Source organism: Pteronotus mesoamericanus, unplaced genomic scaffold (genome assembly GCF_021234165.1).
Source record: "Pteronotus mesoamericanus isolate MK-2021 breed Mesoamerican mustached bat unplaced genomic scaffold, CSHL_Meso_final scaffold_651, whole genome shotgun sequence".
Taxonomy (NCBI): domain Eukaryota; kingdom Metazoa; phylum Chordata; class Mammalia; order Chiroptera; family Mormoopidae; genus Pteronotus; species Pteronotus mesoamericanus.
The window spans coordinates 22,769,746-22,788,281 of record NW_026555325.1 but is presented as its reverse complement, the minus strand read 5'-3'; the positions used below and the strand labels follow the sequence as shown (position 1 = coordinate 22,788,281).

The 18,536-nt window shown below is 41.2% G+C and overlaps 1 protein-coding gene across 8 annotated transcripts in view; it reads left to right on the top strand.

Annotated features, from left to right (window-relative positions):
• Window positions 1–18,536, top strand: part of RBMS1 (RNA binding motif single stranded interacting protein 1) — a 204,907-nt gene that overhangs the window by 174,161 nt on the left and 12,210 nt on the right. For 6 of the 8 annotated variants that reach the window (XM_054562552.1, XM_054562551.1, XM_054562546.1 and 3 more), the window contains exons 5-9: window positions 2,138–2,295; window positions 4,272–4,351; window positions 17,164–17,279; window positions 18,092–18,141; window positions 18,268–18,361. In XM_054562552.1, coding sequence (XP_054418527.1) covers window positions 2,138–2,295; window positions 4,272–4,351; window positions 17,164–17,279; window positions 18,092–18,141; window positions 18,268–18,361 — 498 coding nt within the window. The remainder of the gene's footprint in view (window positions 1–2,137; window positions 2,296–4,271; window positions 4,352–17,163; window positions 17,280–18,091; window positions 18,142–18,267; window positions 18,362–18,536) is intronic. The other 2 variants (XM_054562554.1, XM_054562549.1) reach the window with 1 other exon arrangement.

Here is an 18,536-nt window from a genome sequence, read left to right as displayed (position 1 = left end):
GGACTGGGGTCGTGGTTTATAACGGGCCTGGGGTGTGTGCGATGCACGCCAGTGTCGGTCAGCTGTATTGCACTGCAGGGCCCCTAAATACCCAGCTTCAGACAAAAAGGACCCCGTCTGTGTTGGCCAATTAAGGACCAGACGTCCGCGGGAACCAGTACAGTCGTTTGTGCTGCAGGAAAGTTTGGGGATTTGGGAGGTTACAGCCAACATGAAACGGAGCTTTGTGATTAATTGGGTGAAGTTGGTAGAGGTAGTGAGCGAAGTAGAAATAGGATTTTACCTCTCATCCCATCCATCTCAGAAGAACTTGAAAACTTTATACATAAGACCATTGAGCTTCTCCCAATATCTTGAAATATTTTATCTGTTATTGTCATACGTTTATTAAATGAATCCCTTTCAATTTTCATCTTTAAAGAAACACTTGATGTAATTGGCATTAGGAGGTTTTACTTAGCATACCACGCCGAATTTACCTAATTTCAGCTAAAAGCAAAGATGGTTGCCATTTTGTTTAATTTGTGGAAGGATTAATGAGGATGACTGTTCAGCTTGCTATATTTTTTTGGACCCAGCTGCACTGACACACCCCAAGAGTCCGGGGCACCCAGGCTGGGAGCCTGCTCTGTACCTTCAGAACCAGCCTGATTCCGTGCTGCTGCCTGCTCAGAGCCAGGAAGTCCCAGGGACAGTACTTCCTGTTCCTAGTTTCTCAGTCTTTGATACCTTTAATTCTTGGGAGTGCCAGGATATTTTTCATTTTCTAGTATGCCAGATCGTTATTTTAAATCTTACCAGAAAAATCAATGTTTACTTTTACATGAGCAGTATGTAAAAGGAAAAGATGTAGTTCAGGTCTCATTAGTGCTAGGATACATTTGAAAGTAGAGACATTGTGCAAATTCAAATGTGCATATGTTTCACATACATTTTTAGAGCACTGTGCACTTTGGAAATCTAAAATAGAATGAGTGTGCTATTTTGTTGCCTAAAGCTAAAACATCAATTAATGATCTTACTAATAGTGCTTATTAAAGAAATAGTATAAGCTTGCATAGTTTAATATGTAAAGATACAGTTGGTTAATAAGATCAAGGGAAAACCTGATTGAAAATTAAAGTTAAGGCTATCTTAATCTCACAATTCCAGGGGTGAATTTTGACTTGGTCAGAAAATATTCCTTTAGGTTTTGCCCCTGATGATTTGAACACCATACTTTTAGTAAATATACCTAACAGTTACTGGTTCTCAGAAAATTCTACTGTCTATCTTTGGTTTTAGCTGATTCTACTTCAACAAAGGAATGATGAGTAGGAAATGATATGGTTATTGCTTCTTGAATTTTCATATGCAAATAAATCACCTGGAAATCTTGTGAAAATGCAGCTTTTGATTGTGTAGGGCTGGGATAGGGCCTGAGATTTAGCATTTCTAACATACAAGCAAGTGATTCCATCACTGCTGGTCGGTGGGACAGGCACTCTTTGAGTAGCAACGATTTAGCAAAACTCCCCGCCCCCACATATGCTCTAGAGTCGATCGTTTTGTCCGACTTTGAGCTTTCTTGTTTTTTGTTAATTTAGGAGCTCTTATTTTCCCAAGTGATCACAACTCAAAAGTAGTAAGAGCTCTGCCATAGGGCAGAGTTGGGGATTTGTTTCGGGCAGAGCCCCACTGGGCTTTAGATTTAGATGACTCAATCCAGAATCCCTCATGTGTCTCTTGATTGAATTATTAGCAGTAACAGCCTTCTGCACAATAATGTGCCTGCAATGGGCTCCTAAAAATAGTAGGAGAGAAGAGGTTGGTTATTTTTGGGAAGACTGCAGGCAGCTGAGAGTTCTGGTTCCATGAGGGGATCCTCTCTAACTAACTCTGTGGTCCCTGCCAGCACTTGCACTTCCAGATCTGCTGAGAAAGGCTCGGTCGGATCATGTCTGACCTGCACAGACTGCCCAAGCTTCAGATCCCGTTTTCAAGAGTCCACAGTGACTTGTGTGTTCTGTAGTTCCCTTGACCTTACCAGTAATACTTGTAAAAACTGATCAAAGAGAGTGGCTAAAATAAAAGGAGGTGTGTCAACATATCTCACCTTCTGTTGGAAATTAATGGACAATTCTCTGTTCTGTTCTAGCAACAAGAACAAGACCCTACCAACCTGTATATTTCTAATTTGCCACTGTCCATGGATGAGCAAGAACTTGAAAATATGCTGAAGCCATTTGGACAGGTCATTTCTACAAGGATACTACGTGATTCCAGTGGTACAAGTCGTGGTGTTGGCTTTGCTAGGTAAGCACATCTTCCTGCCTCTATTATGCTAACAACAATAACTTGGCTAAATTTCCTGGAAAATAAATATTGAGCAAGAAGAGAACTTAAGTCATAATGATGGGAGCTAGTTGCACCATGAACTTGAAGTATGTGTTAATATTGGTTTGCATTTTCCTAAATCTTTTGGAAGTTCATTAGTATTCTTGAATCTGGGATCACTACTATTTAGTGACCCAGGGCAAGGAAATATTACATGAACAATAGTTCTGAAAGTCTGTGCCTCTGATATTTTATTAATTAGATCAGGATGCCTGTAACATCTTCAAAATAACAATCTCCAACTCCTGGATTTTGTACAGATATCAGTATGGTTTATCTCATTAGATGGAAGTTGGATTCCAGATTCATCATCAATAAAGTCAGTGAATTACATTTTTCAGTGAAATATTTCAAACTTTAAGAAAAGTAAGACAATGATATGACACTTGTCTAACCACCAATTGTTACACCAGTGGCAACATTTTACAGTTTTGCTTCAGGTTATTTTCTTAAGAAGTAAAATGTTACTGGTGGATCTAAAGTGCCATCACTCTGTTCATTTTACTTTTGTCCCTTCCTCCCTAGAAAGGATGCCAGTGTAGTGGATAATTTGGTTTCTAGAGGAAAAATCTCAATTAGAAGGAACTTTGATTTGTTACATAGTTTTCACCTGAGGAGTTATTTTATGTGATGCATTATTTAGGAATCTGTTAACACTGTGCAGTAACAGATAATGTCTACATGTCTCAAAGTACTGATTTTCATTTTTGGAGGAAAAATTGCTGACATTTTACTTTTATATACATTATCCTATTTAATGTCAATCAGTGTGCTACCACAGACTATGAGATAACAATGCAAGCGTTGTTTACTATTTTACATACAAGAAAATTGAGGCAAAGAAGGGACTTATTCATTGTCAGTGGGCTGTGAAGTAATGATTAGGCAAGGTCTCTGGCTTATAGTCCATCGCCCTTCCTGTAGGCCGGATAATTTTATGATTCAACTAAGGCGGTCTAGAGTTGAAAGTCACCAAGGTCAGCATCTCCAGTGTGCACTTGATGAGGTAAAAGGATCCGAGTGAAACAAGGAAAAGTTAAGTGCCACCTAAAACTTGTCACCTCTGGGTGTTCTGAAAGCAGATCAGGTAGTTTTATTTCTATATCCAAAGATGGAATCCAGTTAAATTTTACTGCTTTGTGAAACTATTATTATTAAAACCTGTTTATTGCTCTGGATAGTCCAGGAGTGTAGCACATTTTGAATAGATAATTCAGTGTTCCTTCCGTGAAAGAAAAATAAGTCAAAATAATTCAGTTTCCTTGAAATGTTTCTCAAATGTTTTAGCCCCCTGCAGATGTAGAATAAGTTGTAACGTTAGGCTCTATCCTTTAATTTACTCCTCTAAAGCCTAGATTTTTAGGAAGGTACGTAAATGACTTAAATTTAATGTTAAACTTGTGGCAAATGTAAAAAACATATAAAGTACTATATCCTCTGCTTGACAGTAGTTCTTATCACAGCTTTTGAGTCTTTCATTTTGTGACTTTGTAAAAGGAAAGACCATCTTTAAACTAGTCTAGCAAACAGTAAATACACTAGTGTTTTAAACTATTTTTTGTTTTTAATTCCATATCATGACTAACAAAGCTATTGTGTATTGATTGTCCGTTTTCCAACAAGTAGATAAAAATTGTACATTTGATATGCTTGGTCTTAAACCCTCTAGATATAATTTACTTCTTTTGTGATTCAGAATGTAGTCGTTAATATTTATTTTACTATGGAAGTATGCAAGCAAGTTAGATAAAAGATAGGATAAACCCACTTTTTATTCACATTCTTGCTAGGTTTCATTTGTATTCACTAAACTTGTAAGAAGGTATTCACATGCCCAGAACAAAATGAAAACTAAGAGATTTCTAAATATTTGTGTTTTTTTTTTATAAATATAGAATGGAATCAACAGAAAAGTGTGAAGCCGTTATTGGTCATTTTAATGGGAAATTCATTAAGACACCACCTGGAGTTTCTGGTATGCTGTTTGTCTAAAATTTTATCAGTAGTCTTTTTTTATACAGTATGTGTATAATTTTAGCACCTGAGGTCTCATATCAAAGAACTGAAAAAAACCTTCATTTAGCTCTTTAAAGTTTACTTCTTTGGATCTACAAATAGGACTTAATAATTCACCTCTCTCCAGATATTGGGTGTTTAAATGTGAATGGAAGCTGACCCGTTGGTAAGGATCTGACTTGTAAAGCCATAAGAAGCTTCTCTTCCTTTGATATTTAAACTGTTCTCTAATCTACCTCATCACCATCCTCAACAAATCTGGCATTCAGTCTGGCTGCTGAGGACTGTGATACTTTCCAACCCAGCTCCTGCCTTTGTTACCACCCACACCCCCTTACAGTGTCTGGACCTCAACTCATATGGCCTTTCTGTCCACTTCCTCCCATTGCTCTGCCTTGTGTTGTCATGACCAGAAACACTGCACCTCTGTAGCTTTTCATTCCAACATCCTACCCAATAACTCCCATTCAGCTTGATCTGCAACACAAAGGGCTTCTTCCATTTTCACTTTTTATTGATCCTCCTTTCCCATCCCATCTGGTCTCCTTTTTTTTTAACATATATTTTTTATTGATTGATTTTTTTTGGGCGGGGAGGGAGAGAGGAGAGAATGAGAGACAGAGACAGACATCAGTTTGTTGTTCCACTTTTCTGTGCATTCTTGTTTATGCCCTCACCAGGGATTGAACCTGCAACCTTGGTGTATCAGGATGATGCTCTAACCAACTGAGCTCCCTGGCCAGGGCTTTACTCTCCACTTTTCAACACTAAAACCGTTTCTTTAGCAGCATCCTGAGTTTCCTGGTACTCCGTCCCTTGGTCACATGGGCTTGGCAGAATGCTGAGCGTGGGTTGGTCCCACAGCAGCCCACCTTCCCTGTTCCTGTTACACCCAGGCAGGGAAAGGCTGTGTCCAGCTTGACCAGCCCCGCAGTCACTGGTCCTCACTCAGCTTCCTCACCCTGCCCTGGCAGCAGTTCTTTTCAATACTCACCATCCTGCTTAGTCCCTTCCCTACTCCACCCTCCACTCTACGCAGATAACTTCACTTCCTGTTTGATGAATAAAATTGAAACCACCCAGCAGAAACACCATTATCAACTTCCTGCTTCCTCCCAACAAGGAGGCCCTCCCTCCTAAAGTGTCAAGGACCAGGGGTTCAAACCTGTGCCCTTGATCCCATCCTGTCAAGGCCTGCTCTGCCAGTTATCCCTTCCCTAGAATTTCAGTTTGTCTTTTGCTTTTTTTTTCTTTTTTTCAACAAAACCAAAAACCTTTATTTTTAATTAAAGACATGTCTGACAAACTAGTGGAAAAATGGGAGAAAATGCACAAATATTACTAGGAACAAAAATTGTGATCGTAACTACAATAGACGTTTTTAAAAGCACAAAACTATGAACTATTTTATGCAAGTACATTTTAATAGTTTTCTAGAAAAATCTGTTCATTTGTGTTGGCAATTGTTGAGGTCTCTGTGCTCTTGAAACTAAATTAAACTAAGCGCTCTTTAGCTCCTTCTCACATAAACCTTGTAAGATTGTAATCCACTTTCCCACTTCTCATTTATACCTCAACTTTCTCCAATCTGACTTCCCTCCATAGTGTACAACTGAAATTCCTTGAGGGAAACGTATTGTCTTAGTCTGCTAGGGCTGCCATGACAAAATACCACAGATTCGTTGGCCTAAACGATAGAAATGCATTGTCTCGGAGTTCCGGAGGCTAGAAATCTAAGATCAAGGTGCCCGCAAGGCTGGCTCCTCCTGAGGGCTGTGAGGGAAGATCTGTTGCAGCCATGCTCCTTGGCCTGTAAAGATGGCTGTCTTCTCCCTCTGCCTCTCACGCCATTCTCTCTCTATGCCTGTCTATAGCTGCATCCAAATGTCCTTTTTTTATAAGGACATCAGTCATTGGATTCGGGCCCACCCCTATGACCTAATTTTACTGTAAAGACTCTATGTCTAAATAAGGTCACATTCTGAGGTACTGAGAGTTAGGACTCCAACTTTTTTATGTATGCCTAAAGAGAACACGATTCAACTCTGAACACTTTCCTCCCGATGATCAAGCCTGGAGCTTTCCTGTCTTTTCCATGGTTGGTCTGCCTGCTGCGCTTGGTACTGCTGGTCCCTCACTCATCCTTGAAATGTGACTTCCTTTGATATTTTACCTGTCTCTCTAGTTTCTTCCCATTTTGTGTTAATTCCTGTCTTTTGTGGGCTTCTTTTCTTTTAGCTACTCCTTAATTATTAGTATTTCCCTGGATTCCATTTTTGGCTCATGACTCTGCTAGATTTCATCCACCCTCAAGGTTCCAGCTCGTACTTACATTCAGGTGACTCAAACATTCATCTCTTGTCCTGGCTTTCCCCCTGAGTTTCAGGCTGCCTGGCCTCAGTCACCTCGCATGCACCTACTTCAAATCAGAATCCTCTCCTTTCCCCCTAATCCTGCTCCTCTTCCTGTTTTCCTTTCCTATGTGAGTGTAACCAGTATCCACCCAGGCACCCAAAGCAGAAACCCGGGACTGAGTATCCTGGGCTCCCCCAACCCCTCCATTTATCATCTCTCACATACCAAGTTTTTCAGGCCCTTGCATTTTCTCCCTGATTATTCCCAGAATCTACCGTCTCCCCTCTATCCCCCTACCACTGTCTAGGTGAACCCCTTACCTCTCACCTAGGCCATTCTCATGGCCTCCTGACTGTTTGCCCTATCTCTAGCCCTTCCTCTCTCAGATGGCATCCCTGACTGCAGCCAGGGGACTTAGATAAAATATTAAAGGCCCTTGTGTCATTTCACCACTAAAAGCCGTGGCCCTGCCCTTCGCACATACCCCTGGAAGAAAGAGCCAGGGTTCCTTGGATGCCATTGGCTTGTTCTTTAGTGCTGCCCAGCTCTGCTCCCAGCCGTACTATTTCTCCTCCTGCCACACTGCACTACCATCTGCATTCCAGACGCACCGTGCTGCTTCAGTTCTTACGTGCTTTCCAGTTACTCGGGTCCCTTTGGTGCCCTTTAATCTGGCTGTCCCCACCTCACCCTTCAAGACTGTTCAAGGCCCTGGAAGGGCCTCCTCTGGTCCACGTGGGTTCCCTCTGTGTGCTTGGTGCCCTGAGGACACCCACCCGTATCACAGCATTTAACATGTTTACATGTGTCAGTCCATTAAATTGAAGGGTCTTCTAAGGCAGAAACTCTTATCTATTTTCACACCTAGCATAGTATTTACACCATACTGAGCAACAGTCAACATTCATTGGTTTTGTGTAAATTTCACTACACTATTCACTAATACTACCTGTTCACAAGCGAGCATACTAGCGGCTGACCACAAACCAGAAGTTTAACTGGTGTTCAGTATTTATTCTGCTATAGCTCCAAAGTTCCATCTTTACCCAAATGGCTAATCATTATTAGAGATTCACTTTAATTGTTTGTATCCTGTTGAGTCTCACTCACTTCATAGAAAACCTTTCTGTAAGCACATGAAATACCACAGACTACATTCATCTGGTAATGCTAAAACCTCACAGCTCAGTTTGCATGGCTGTACGTGAGCTTGAACTGTCTACAGGCACAGGTTTGGAGGGTAAGCTCTAAGAATGGAAGTAAACTATTCCAAGGAGCTCAGCCTTGTGAAAGAGCTTCCTTTTTGTTAAGTTAGTTTTTTCTTCCATCAACAACACTGGAATTCAAAGAAAAAAGGGCATGTTTTTACCCTCCAAACGTTCTGCAAACCCTGCGCTGCGCGGCCTCCACGTTCTCCCCGTGCCCAGCTGACCCTCGCGTTTTGCTCCCTTCCCTGGGTCGTCCTCTGCGCTGTCCAGGCCCCAGGCATTAGTCCCTGTGAAGGGCTGCTGACGCACCCACCTGTGACTTCCTGGCTTGCCTAGCGTATTCCCGCGCACAGCGAAGTGGGAGAAGGAAGAGCGTCCCAGCACACGTTTGTTTTTGGTGTTACCAGTCTGTGAGAAGCTTTACCAGTTCCCTGAGTGAAGTAGATTTCAGTGTCCCAGACCGAGCTTGGACAGTTTCCTTTTCTCCAAAGGAGTACATGGTTGTATCATTTAACTAGTTTGTTGTTGTTTTGTTGTTTTTAAAGTGGGTTTTAGGATTGTTGGTCCCATCCATTCAAGGAAAAAAAAAAGACCTCGATTTCCAAACTACATGTAAATGATTCTAGGATTCTTTCTACCTTGCAACCAGTTAGAAAATGGTTTCTTCCCATGTGTGCCAAATGTCAAAAGGGACAGAAGGAACAGAGGATTCCTTTTCCATTGAGATCGTCACTCTTTGCAGGGGCAGGGAGCGGGGGGACTCTGCAGTCGAGCCATTCTCTCTGTTCTGAATCAGAGTTAATTTTATGCCATTTCCTAATGTTTAATGACTTCTCCTGTGCGTTAGTCTTGGTTCCCACCTAGATTACAAAGGGTTCCCACCCTTTGGCTGCCCCTAGAGGCTGTGTTGTATTTTGAATTCTGTGCCTGGCACAGAAAGCCCGTGCGGCGCCCTGTGATAGTAGAGGTCACTGAGTGGGCTCTAAGAGCATTTTTCATGTGGCACTCGTCACGATAACCGTGGCTCTTTTGAGAGCCTTTGTGGATACCTTTTTGCATATAAACAAGGTTGAACTACCTTTAGTCATGGGTTTGAAGTGTATTCTGGGAAGCACCCTGTCCCAGTGAACACAGCCTTTTCCCAAAACAAGTCCCCAGTGGATTTGAGAACCCACAACAAAATTTGAAGCACTTACCATCTTGTTTTTCTCCCTTTTCTGCAAACACGATACGAGAATTCTGTAGGACCGGCAGTCTGCGTGTTAGGTGCTACTCTCCCCCTCCAATTACCTGAGTGGCTGCTCCTTGACGTGGCCTCTCCACGGAGTGCATATAATTACTTTCAGTAGAACCAACTGAAAACAAAACTGTTGTCAGGCGAGGGTAAATTGAATGAGCCTCCACTTTAATGTTTAAATAATGTGGCTCATTGCTAGGCAGACATAACATTTCATAAATACAGTCAGAGGATGGTTTATTTAATGATGCAAGTTGCTTAGCCAGCATAGGCAGAATTATCCAGGATGGTTTCTGTCAGATTCTTGCACGGCTGGCAAGTTGCCTGTGACATTGGAGCCAAGTACAGAAAAGAAACCCATGTTAGACAGTTTCCAAAAGACACTTAATGAAAATTAACAAACTGAACAGTGAACCCATCTTCACTGTGACACTCTTAAGAAAGTCCGTAGGTGGCTTAGCAGAAGGAGGTCAACTACCCACATGAGTTGTCACATCTCGTATGCCACCCGTCCTTCTGCCAACACCCTCCTCATGGCAGGATGATGTGACTGGGTTCCTCCCCCGCCCCGTGCCAGACATACCCCGCCCTGGCCCGGGAGATGCTACAGAATGTAGCACATGCTTGTAGTTCTGTAAAAATCCACATCACAATGTAATGTGATCTGTATTCTGAAATTGCTTTTTAAAAATCAGCGCTTTTGTGTCTAATCTTTCCATATTTTCAAAGAGGCTTTATCGTTTTTATAGCAAATTCTTCTTTAAATGTGCAATACAGTGTCTGTTGGAGAAAAATAACTGTTCATAAGGCCTTTCCTTCTGTCCTTACCCACCCAGTCTCTCATTTTTTCCCAAAAATGTTGAAGCATTTTCCTTTATTTGGATTTACTTTGGTGTTGAGTGCAGCTGGTTTCCAGGAAGTCAGATTTGCTTAGAGGGCCCCCAACCAGGGTAAAAGCACCGACTTGTTTCTGTAGGGGTTTTAAAACACTACTTAATATTTACTTGATAACAATTCCATTATGGAGAATTAGTATGGTGGTGGTGTCGCACAAAATGAGTGTTGGAGACAAGGGTTGGGATGTCTTAGTTGGGTAGAGCTGATGTCCAGATTAGGAGACGTTCTCAAGGCAAAAACACTCTCACTATGGTCACGATTCAGAGACTTGTCTAAAAAACAACTCTTCCAGGACCTTTCTGGAAGAAAGTATGGTCTCGGAGAAGACTGGTGCCTGTGGTACATTAGCTGCAACTCTCCTAGGGCTGCCTGTCCTGCTCCTGTTGTTTTGCTTCTGTAGGAGACGCGTGCGCGTGCCACAGAGGGTTTCTGTGGTGCAGGAGGCAATGTGACCGCCCATCTCTCTTTCTAGACCTTTCCATGACATTAATGGAGTCTGAATAAGTTCCTATGTGCTAAAGGCAGAAAGTTAAAAAAAAAAGAAAGAAAGCGTCTAGTCACTGGATACGTGAGAGCTTGTTAGATTCTCAGTGTTTTGCCGACATCACTCTGCCCACCGCCCAGAGCTTCGTCTGTGATGAGGAGGAGCTCCAGGGAAGTGCCTATGTGACTGCTGGCCGACTCCGTCCAAAGACCTTAGCTTGTTTTACATCTGCTTTCTGCGTTGCTTTGACTCTTCCGATTGGGTCTGTGCCCAGCAGGGCTTGAAAACTGCTCTGACTACATTTCATAACTCTGTGTGTATAGGTGATATTATTAGGGCATTATCCTGTGCCAGGAGGTGGAAAAGGTAACATTTAGAAGAAAAATTATGACTCTAGTAAAAAGACTAGACATCTTTCAAGGGTTTTTATTGCCCGTTTTTTCCCTGAATGCTTGTCTTAAGCATTGTTACCCTGTAAAAACAGAAAGTTTTGGCAGCTGTAGGACAAAGAATTATTGCAAGACACCGTCAGTGCTCCTGGTACTTGTAGGACAACGTGATCATACCTTGGGGGTTGGGATCTGCTCATGTCTCCCTTGCCCACGGCGCACAGTAGAGCAGTTTCTGCGCCCGTGCCGTTGAGACGTCCTCTCCAAGGGCTGCACTCTCAGGAGCAACGCTTACCACAAAGGCCACAAGTCCGCAACAGTCTGCGCGGCCTGTGGGCTTGTAGCTTTCTTGCAGATCTAAAGTTCAAACTCATTCTCCGCCAAGGAGGGAAAGTCTAGCCTAGCTTATAAAATGTGACAGGGGACCACAACTGGAAAGGTGCCAGTGCTTTAGCAGAAGACGCTCTGAGTGGCATGCCAGGCTTACGATGGGGATGCCTTCCGGCGTGGTTGCCACCATCGATCACATCCAACCTGCAGCAGGCTCCTCGAATGAGGTGTAAAACCTTTGCACCATCAGCTTCCCACAGAGAGGAACCATAAGTAATGGAGACAAATTTTATTAAAGCATAAAGACCTTGGGCGGAGGGTGGAGGTGTTACTACGAAACAGTTTTGTAAAAGGCATTTGCCAATAACTTCCTCTTTAACTACAACTTGAACATTTCTCCCACTGTGCAAAGCCAAGGCAGCAACCCTTGCCATCTGGTTAAATCGCACAGAGTCGAATCTCATGGACAACAGGCTAGTCCCTAGCAATGTTTATAACTTCTGAACCAAAGTCCCTCTCCTGAGAACTTATCTTAATAATTCAAAGGCAAGATGAGGACCCATAATTAAAATGTGAGCTCTTCCTGTTACCATAGTAATAATAATAGCTAATATTAATTGAGCTGTTCAAGCACTCTGCATGTTAATCGTAACTGCCTTCTGAAGTAAGTACTATTGCTGTCCCCATTTCACAGATTATGAAACCAGAAATATTAAATAGCTTGCCCAGAGTCACTAGCTAGTAAATGGCAAAGCCACATTTCGAAGGGATACTAATCTAGAGCTGGTATTCTAACCACTGTGCAATCTGACCACCAGTATAGCTGTTAGCACTGAGATTGGGGAGATAAATAACACACACAGAGATATACACACAGTGTTATAACAACAAAGAAACTCTATGTGATCGTGATCCCTTTTCAGACGAGATTGGGCACATTCAGGGTGGTATGGCCGTAGACATGATCCCTTTTCAAATAGAGCATATTATGTGACCATTTTTTAATGACTATAAAAAAGGTACGGGAAGGTCCACCATGCTTACAGCAGAAGAAAAGGACCTAATGTTGCAAATATGAAAAAATACATATAGACTTAGAAACATAGAATAGTAAAATATTTATGTTAGAGTGATGGGAAAGGATTACATTTTCGTTTTTTATTTAATCTGACATTAATGCTGTTACATCATTATCTTACTGAGAGGTAAAGCTGAGTGGGAGACGGGGACACTCTGTAAGGGTCAGGAAAGGAGAGGCAGAAACCCACCAACGAGGTGTGGGAAGAGGCATCTGCAGAGTGTGGAGCCCTGCATCCTCTCTGAGCAGGACCGCAGGGTTTGGTTAGAAACCAAGGGGCCAAAATGGGAAGGGACGCCATTCATGCACACACACACCAGGGAAAAAAAGGATAATTTCTGTTGAATCCTTAGGTTGAATTTTTTAAAACAAGAGCCCCAGATTTTTCCTTGCATGTTCTTAGTTGAGGAATTTTTGAAAGTACACAACTTTATCAGAAATAAAGCTAATTACAGTTGCTGAGTGGACTAGTTTTCCACAACTGATGGAAAAGCTTCTATCAAGGGCAGTTTACGTTTCATAGAATGTTGATTGGAATAGAATACTACATAACTAGAAAAATCGGACTTTAGAAGTAGCAATTTCTCCAGCCGTTAGAACATGGAGAACACAGTGAGAAAAAGGTCCACTGTGTTACAGACAATGGAGACCTTGAGTCCTCTGAGCCACTTGATTAGATGTGTGAGGAAAACTTCCAGGAGGTCGAATTGTAAGCTTAGTGCTTAGTCAAAGTGGGCGTTCTAGATGCGATTTTTAGTGTGGGTGTCAAGGGAAGATATTTGAGCATAAATCACTATAGCGTTTGAGCTTTAAAAGATAGATAAACAAACTCCTTGCTGCAGATGTGCAGGGAGTCGTCATGGGGATCACCTGGGTGGGTGGCTCATGTCCCTTAGCGGCAGTGTGGTTAGTGCCACAAAGTCAGGCAGCTGTAAAAGATCGTCCCACTTGCAATGCCCTGTTGGAAGGCACACTGGAGAATCCAGTAATGCAGTTACCCTAGGTGGCTCTTAAGATGTTCCAGAAAAGCTCAGGTCAGTGTTTGCATCTGTGGCATTGCGTGCGGATGGTGTACAACAGTAGTTAAGCTTTTGGAGGTACATGTTCCTGTGGGTTTTGATGAACAAGAAAATAACTTCCCTGTTTTGGATGATAAGAAGAGACTCTGACCTGAAATATGTCACCAAAAAAAGAGAAGAAGAAGATGTTTGGGTCCTTGGGTTGAAATTTTTAAAGGAAAAGCTCCAGATATTTACTTGCATGGTGTTGGTCGAGGCATTTTCAAAGTAGGTGATATAATCAGAAAGAAAGCTAGTATAGTTGCTGCATGGGTTAGTTTTCCACAACTGGCAGAGAAGCTTCTGTTGAGGATGCTGCATTTTACAGAATGTTGACTGGGGTAAAATCTGAGGCACTCCCTTTACAAACCCAAAAGACTAATGAAGGGGAAATTCAGCTTAGGATACTCTGCATATTTGGTGAAATAAATTGATTGGGGTAACTTTATATAATGGTTGTATCATTTTAACCGAGGAATATATCTTAAATCCTAAGTCAGTTAGAACTTTCTGCAATTACTGTTTTGTGCAATAGGTACAGAGTAGCAAATCTAGAAAAGTGATCATACAGTTCACACTAATTTTTTAAACTTAATATACCCAAACTTACCTACTGAGAATAGTCATATTACTAGTACTCATGGCACTTCCTTTTCTGCATGTTAGCCCTCTTCAATGTGTCCCTTCTAAAAGGAACAATCGGGGAGGCCACCTGAAGCCAGGTCTGTAGAACAGGCTGACATCGCATAACGTCTCCAAATCTTTAACCTGGAACCTGTGCATTAGGCTCCAAAATGCAAACTGGATTATTCCCTGGTTTGGGCTGAGCTACAAGATATGCCAGTCAAATAAGAATCTCATTTTGTAACAATCTTGCACACACTTAAAAGCATGTGGGCCACGATAGACATAGGTGTGTATTTGTTTTTCGATTCAAAAATCTAATTGAAATCATCTAACCCTTGTTCAGCTTAATGGTAGCATGTAGTTATTCCTGGAGCACATGGTACAATCTCTGTAATGAATAAGACATCAAGAACTTACAGGGTTAAACACTTTATTATTATGTCATCCAAGTGCACAGAGCAGCAGCTGTAAAAGAAATAGAGCTCTTCCTGTATCAGAAGTATTTTGCTTCTGGGCGGCATTTTTTTTAAACATCTTTAAAATCAGTGCTCTGTCCCATAAATGATTAAATGGGTTTCCATAAGGTTGGGTACACTCTCATCCCCATCAGTTTACAAGTCTGTTTTATCCGCCACTGTATCCCTTGTTCTTAACACTGTACCTTATACTTAGTAGGCACTCAAAAAAAATAAATAAATAAAGAATTCGACTGCTAAATAGGCCAAAGGGACTTTTAATTGTAGAAAGCTGTTAGAATTTGATGTGATATTGTTTCACATGGAATACTGGGGCATTCCTATATGTTTTTAGCAGACTTTGTTGTTGCCCGGGGTTGTTTTTCTTTGACAGACAGTGGTCTAGGTAAATGGAAATGTGTTAGAAGCACCTTACCATAGATAGGGACACTTGGCCTATCAACAAATGTGGCATCTCTCCGCTCACCAGGGATTGCTACCAACTGCTTTCATTCACATCTACCTACAAATAAACTTTTTTTTTTTTTAATTAAACTTCAGTCCAGGAGCTAGTCTTTGTAATGCCTGTAGATAAAAGCATTTCCTTAAAATGAAGTCTCACAAAGTGCCAGCACCACAGAATTTATCTGTCTCATGCTCTATGAGATTATGGGAAGGCAAAATCCTCATACCTCAGATGTCATTGAAGAAAACATTTAATGCCAAAAGGACCTTTCTTGATCTGTGGAGAATAAGATCTTGCTTCCTTTTGTCTGAGTTCTTGGTCTATTCTTAAAGTCAAGGTGAGACATCCAAGGTCAGAACCCATGGGTACTCTCCTTACTCTCAGCGGGGTTTGCATTTTTTTATCCCCTCCTCTGCTTTGAGGTGTGTATTCTCTTGGTCCTAGTTTCCATCTGTCCCTAAATGGCCCAGCTATAGTATTAAGAGCATCATCAGTGATAGGAAAGCTCTCTTGCTTCTTTACATCTTTGTACTTTACCTGCTGTGAATGTTGGTAAGGGAAGAAATTTCCATAAGCCAATACTTTTTTTTTTTTTTTTGAAAAACAAAAAGAGTAACTCGTCCACTACCTAGGATTTGGCCCGATCCGTCTCCTGTCACACCCAGTTTGCCTTAAATGGAAGTTCCTTGTTTGGTGAACTTGGAGGGTATGGGGTGTGGTTGGAATCCGAAGGAAAACGAAGGACCCCTTTGTGAAAGGTAGGGCCGAGGCGCAAGGTATTCTCACCTCTTGGTACCCACAGTGCAACTGTCATCCTCTGGGGCGGGTCCCACCTGGGAGAGGAGAAGAGAGAGCCAAATCATGGCCTTGAAAGCACACCAAGGAGAACTTACAGTGAAATTTTTTGTTGTGTTTTGTATTTTGGCAGAGAAGTGTTGAGAGACACTGTTGCTTTCACCCTGTCATTAGTGGGTGGGTAATAGTGATATAAAATAAGAGATCAATTAGGATAATAAGAGGCAAAGGAGAAAGGAGTAAATTTCCCACAAGTAATATTTTTCTCTTCATGGTTATTTAACTTTGAAATAGAACTTGAAAGTAGTAATCACAGTTCTGTAGTAGACAAAGGACAGAATGAGAACCAGACAGGAAGGTGTGATTGCCTCTATTGCGTTAACTAGAATCATACAGAAACATGCACCATTTTCAGGAATACACTGCTATTTCCATTATGGAAAAGCAAAGCAAAGTCATGGGTGGCCTCCTCTGCCACTGTGTCTCTGTCTTTGTCTCCCCCCTCCACCCCGCCTTTTTTTTAAATAGCTAATGTTTATGTATCCCTGTGAGAGTATCTCTGCATCTTTTGCTTTCCTATGTTTCTTGAGTTGTTCTTTGGATCTTCTTATGACGTGGACATACACAATAGCAACACCGAGTGGGATGGTTAAAGGCACAGAAGAACCTTCAAATAGGGTGTTCACTTGTTTTCAGCTTTTTTACTACAGCTATCTTCAATGCTGTATCCCAGAAATAAACTAAGGAGACCTACTTGATTCATTCACTGATTGAACCAAGATATAATAAGTGCCTACAATGTGCCAGACCCTTAGGCACTGGGGATACAGTGATGAATGAAATGGCTGTCACTGCTCCATGAAGCTTACACTCTAGAGAGGAAACAGACACCAAGCAGATCAGCACGCTCACTGGTTGTTATAAACGCTCTGAGTAAAAATACATGCGAGGGGTGTAAGGGGGAACTTGGTTTCTTCTGGGAAAACGAAGGCCTAAGAAATTATATGGGAAACTGTGGCAGCATTTTTAACGGGGGAGGAGAGGATGGCATAACCATATTTACATTGGGAGATTTATAGAGGTGGAATTGCAGAGGGCCCAGGATGAAAAAACAATGTGTATCTGCACTTAGGTGGCAGAAGTGAATCAAAAAACCCCTATGCTTCCTCAGAATAGCTCTTCAAATGTTTTCATTACACTCTGGTTTGAAAATGATAATTAATATATTTTTCACCAATGGGTAATCTTAAAAGGGTCTGAGTAAACTTTTACCTTGAAGTACTATCAGTTCCCTTGTAACACACTACTCCTGTTACAAAAGAAACTCAGTTACAGTTTGTCATTTGTATATACATAGAATTTTGGTCTCATGTTATTTCTCTGTTTATTTAGCTCCTACAGAACCTTTATTGTGTAAGTTTGCAGACGGAGGACAGAAGAAGAGGCAGAACCCAAACAAGTACATCCCCAATGGGAGACCGTGGCATAGAGAAGGAGAGGTGAGACTTGTAAGTTCTTTCTTAAAACTTCAGTGTGGGTGTATAGTTGTGAAAGCCTGTGTGACCAGTTACTAAAGTATTATAACTTAATCCAGTTAATGTCCAATTAAAACTCTGCCCAGTGGACATAGTGCTAAGAGAGTGACGATTTGCCAGATGGACAGGTAGATGGTGGAAACAGCTATATTGACTAGTTAACTATACATAAAGGAAAAGAGCACTTCAAATGTTAAGGAATTTTAGAAAGGTTTAACATTTACAATTACTCAGAAATCATTCTAAATAATATGATTAAAATTAATAGTATATTTGCCATGGAGGTTTTTTTGTTTTTGTTTTTGCCTAATTCTTTTCAATAATATTATTTTTACTTAAAAAAGCTCAATTTCTTAATAAAAATGTTAGGCTTCCATTTTCCCATGTTTATTTTCAAAAAATTGTTTGTTTTTGAAAGTATCACACTGATTCAAGAACATGTAGGTGAGTGCCATCCAGTAGAAATGCTCTAGAATCTGCCCAATGATAACCAGTAGCCACATGTGGCTATTTAAACACTTCATATGTAGCTTATATGCTGGAGAGACTCAATTTTTTTATTTAATTTTTAATAACTGCATGTGGCTAATGGTTATTGCATGGGACAGTGCAGATCTAGAGTTTAATTCTCATAACCGAGTTTATGACTATGTTTGCCCAACAGAAACCCCTAATGTTATGAAATGCTACTAAACTGTCACTGTTTTATGTTGCCATGACTCTACAAAATGGAATTTTGTAATCGTGCCTTTGCAGAAGTTTCTCTTTCTTTTTCATTCCCATAGGCTGGAATGACACTTACTTATGACCCAACCACAGCTGCTATACAGAACGGGTATGTCATTAAGATAAATACATAATGGCTTCAGGGAAAATGTGAAGGTGGAAAATATCAGACGTTTGTTCCATGAAATATTCTACTTAAAGGATTACTTAATGAAGGCTTTTGTGTTTGTTCTAGATTTTACCCTTCACCGTACAGTATTGCTGCAAACCGAATGATCACTCAAACTTCCATCACACCCTATATTGCGTCTCCTGTATCTGCCTACCAGGTTTGTACCATCAGGATTCCTCAAGAGTGTGACTACTTGCTGACCACAAATCAGTGCTACATTTTTGTGTGTCTTAAACTTTTGAACATTTATAATGAAATTTAAGTCGAATGCTATGCAGCTTGGATACCTGGATTAGAATAAGCTGCTTTCTATTTGACAAAATGATTTACTT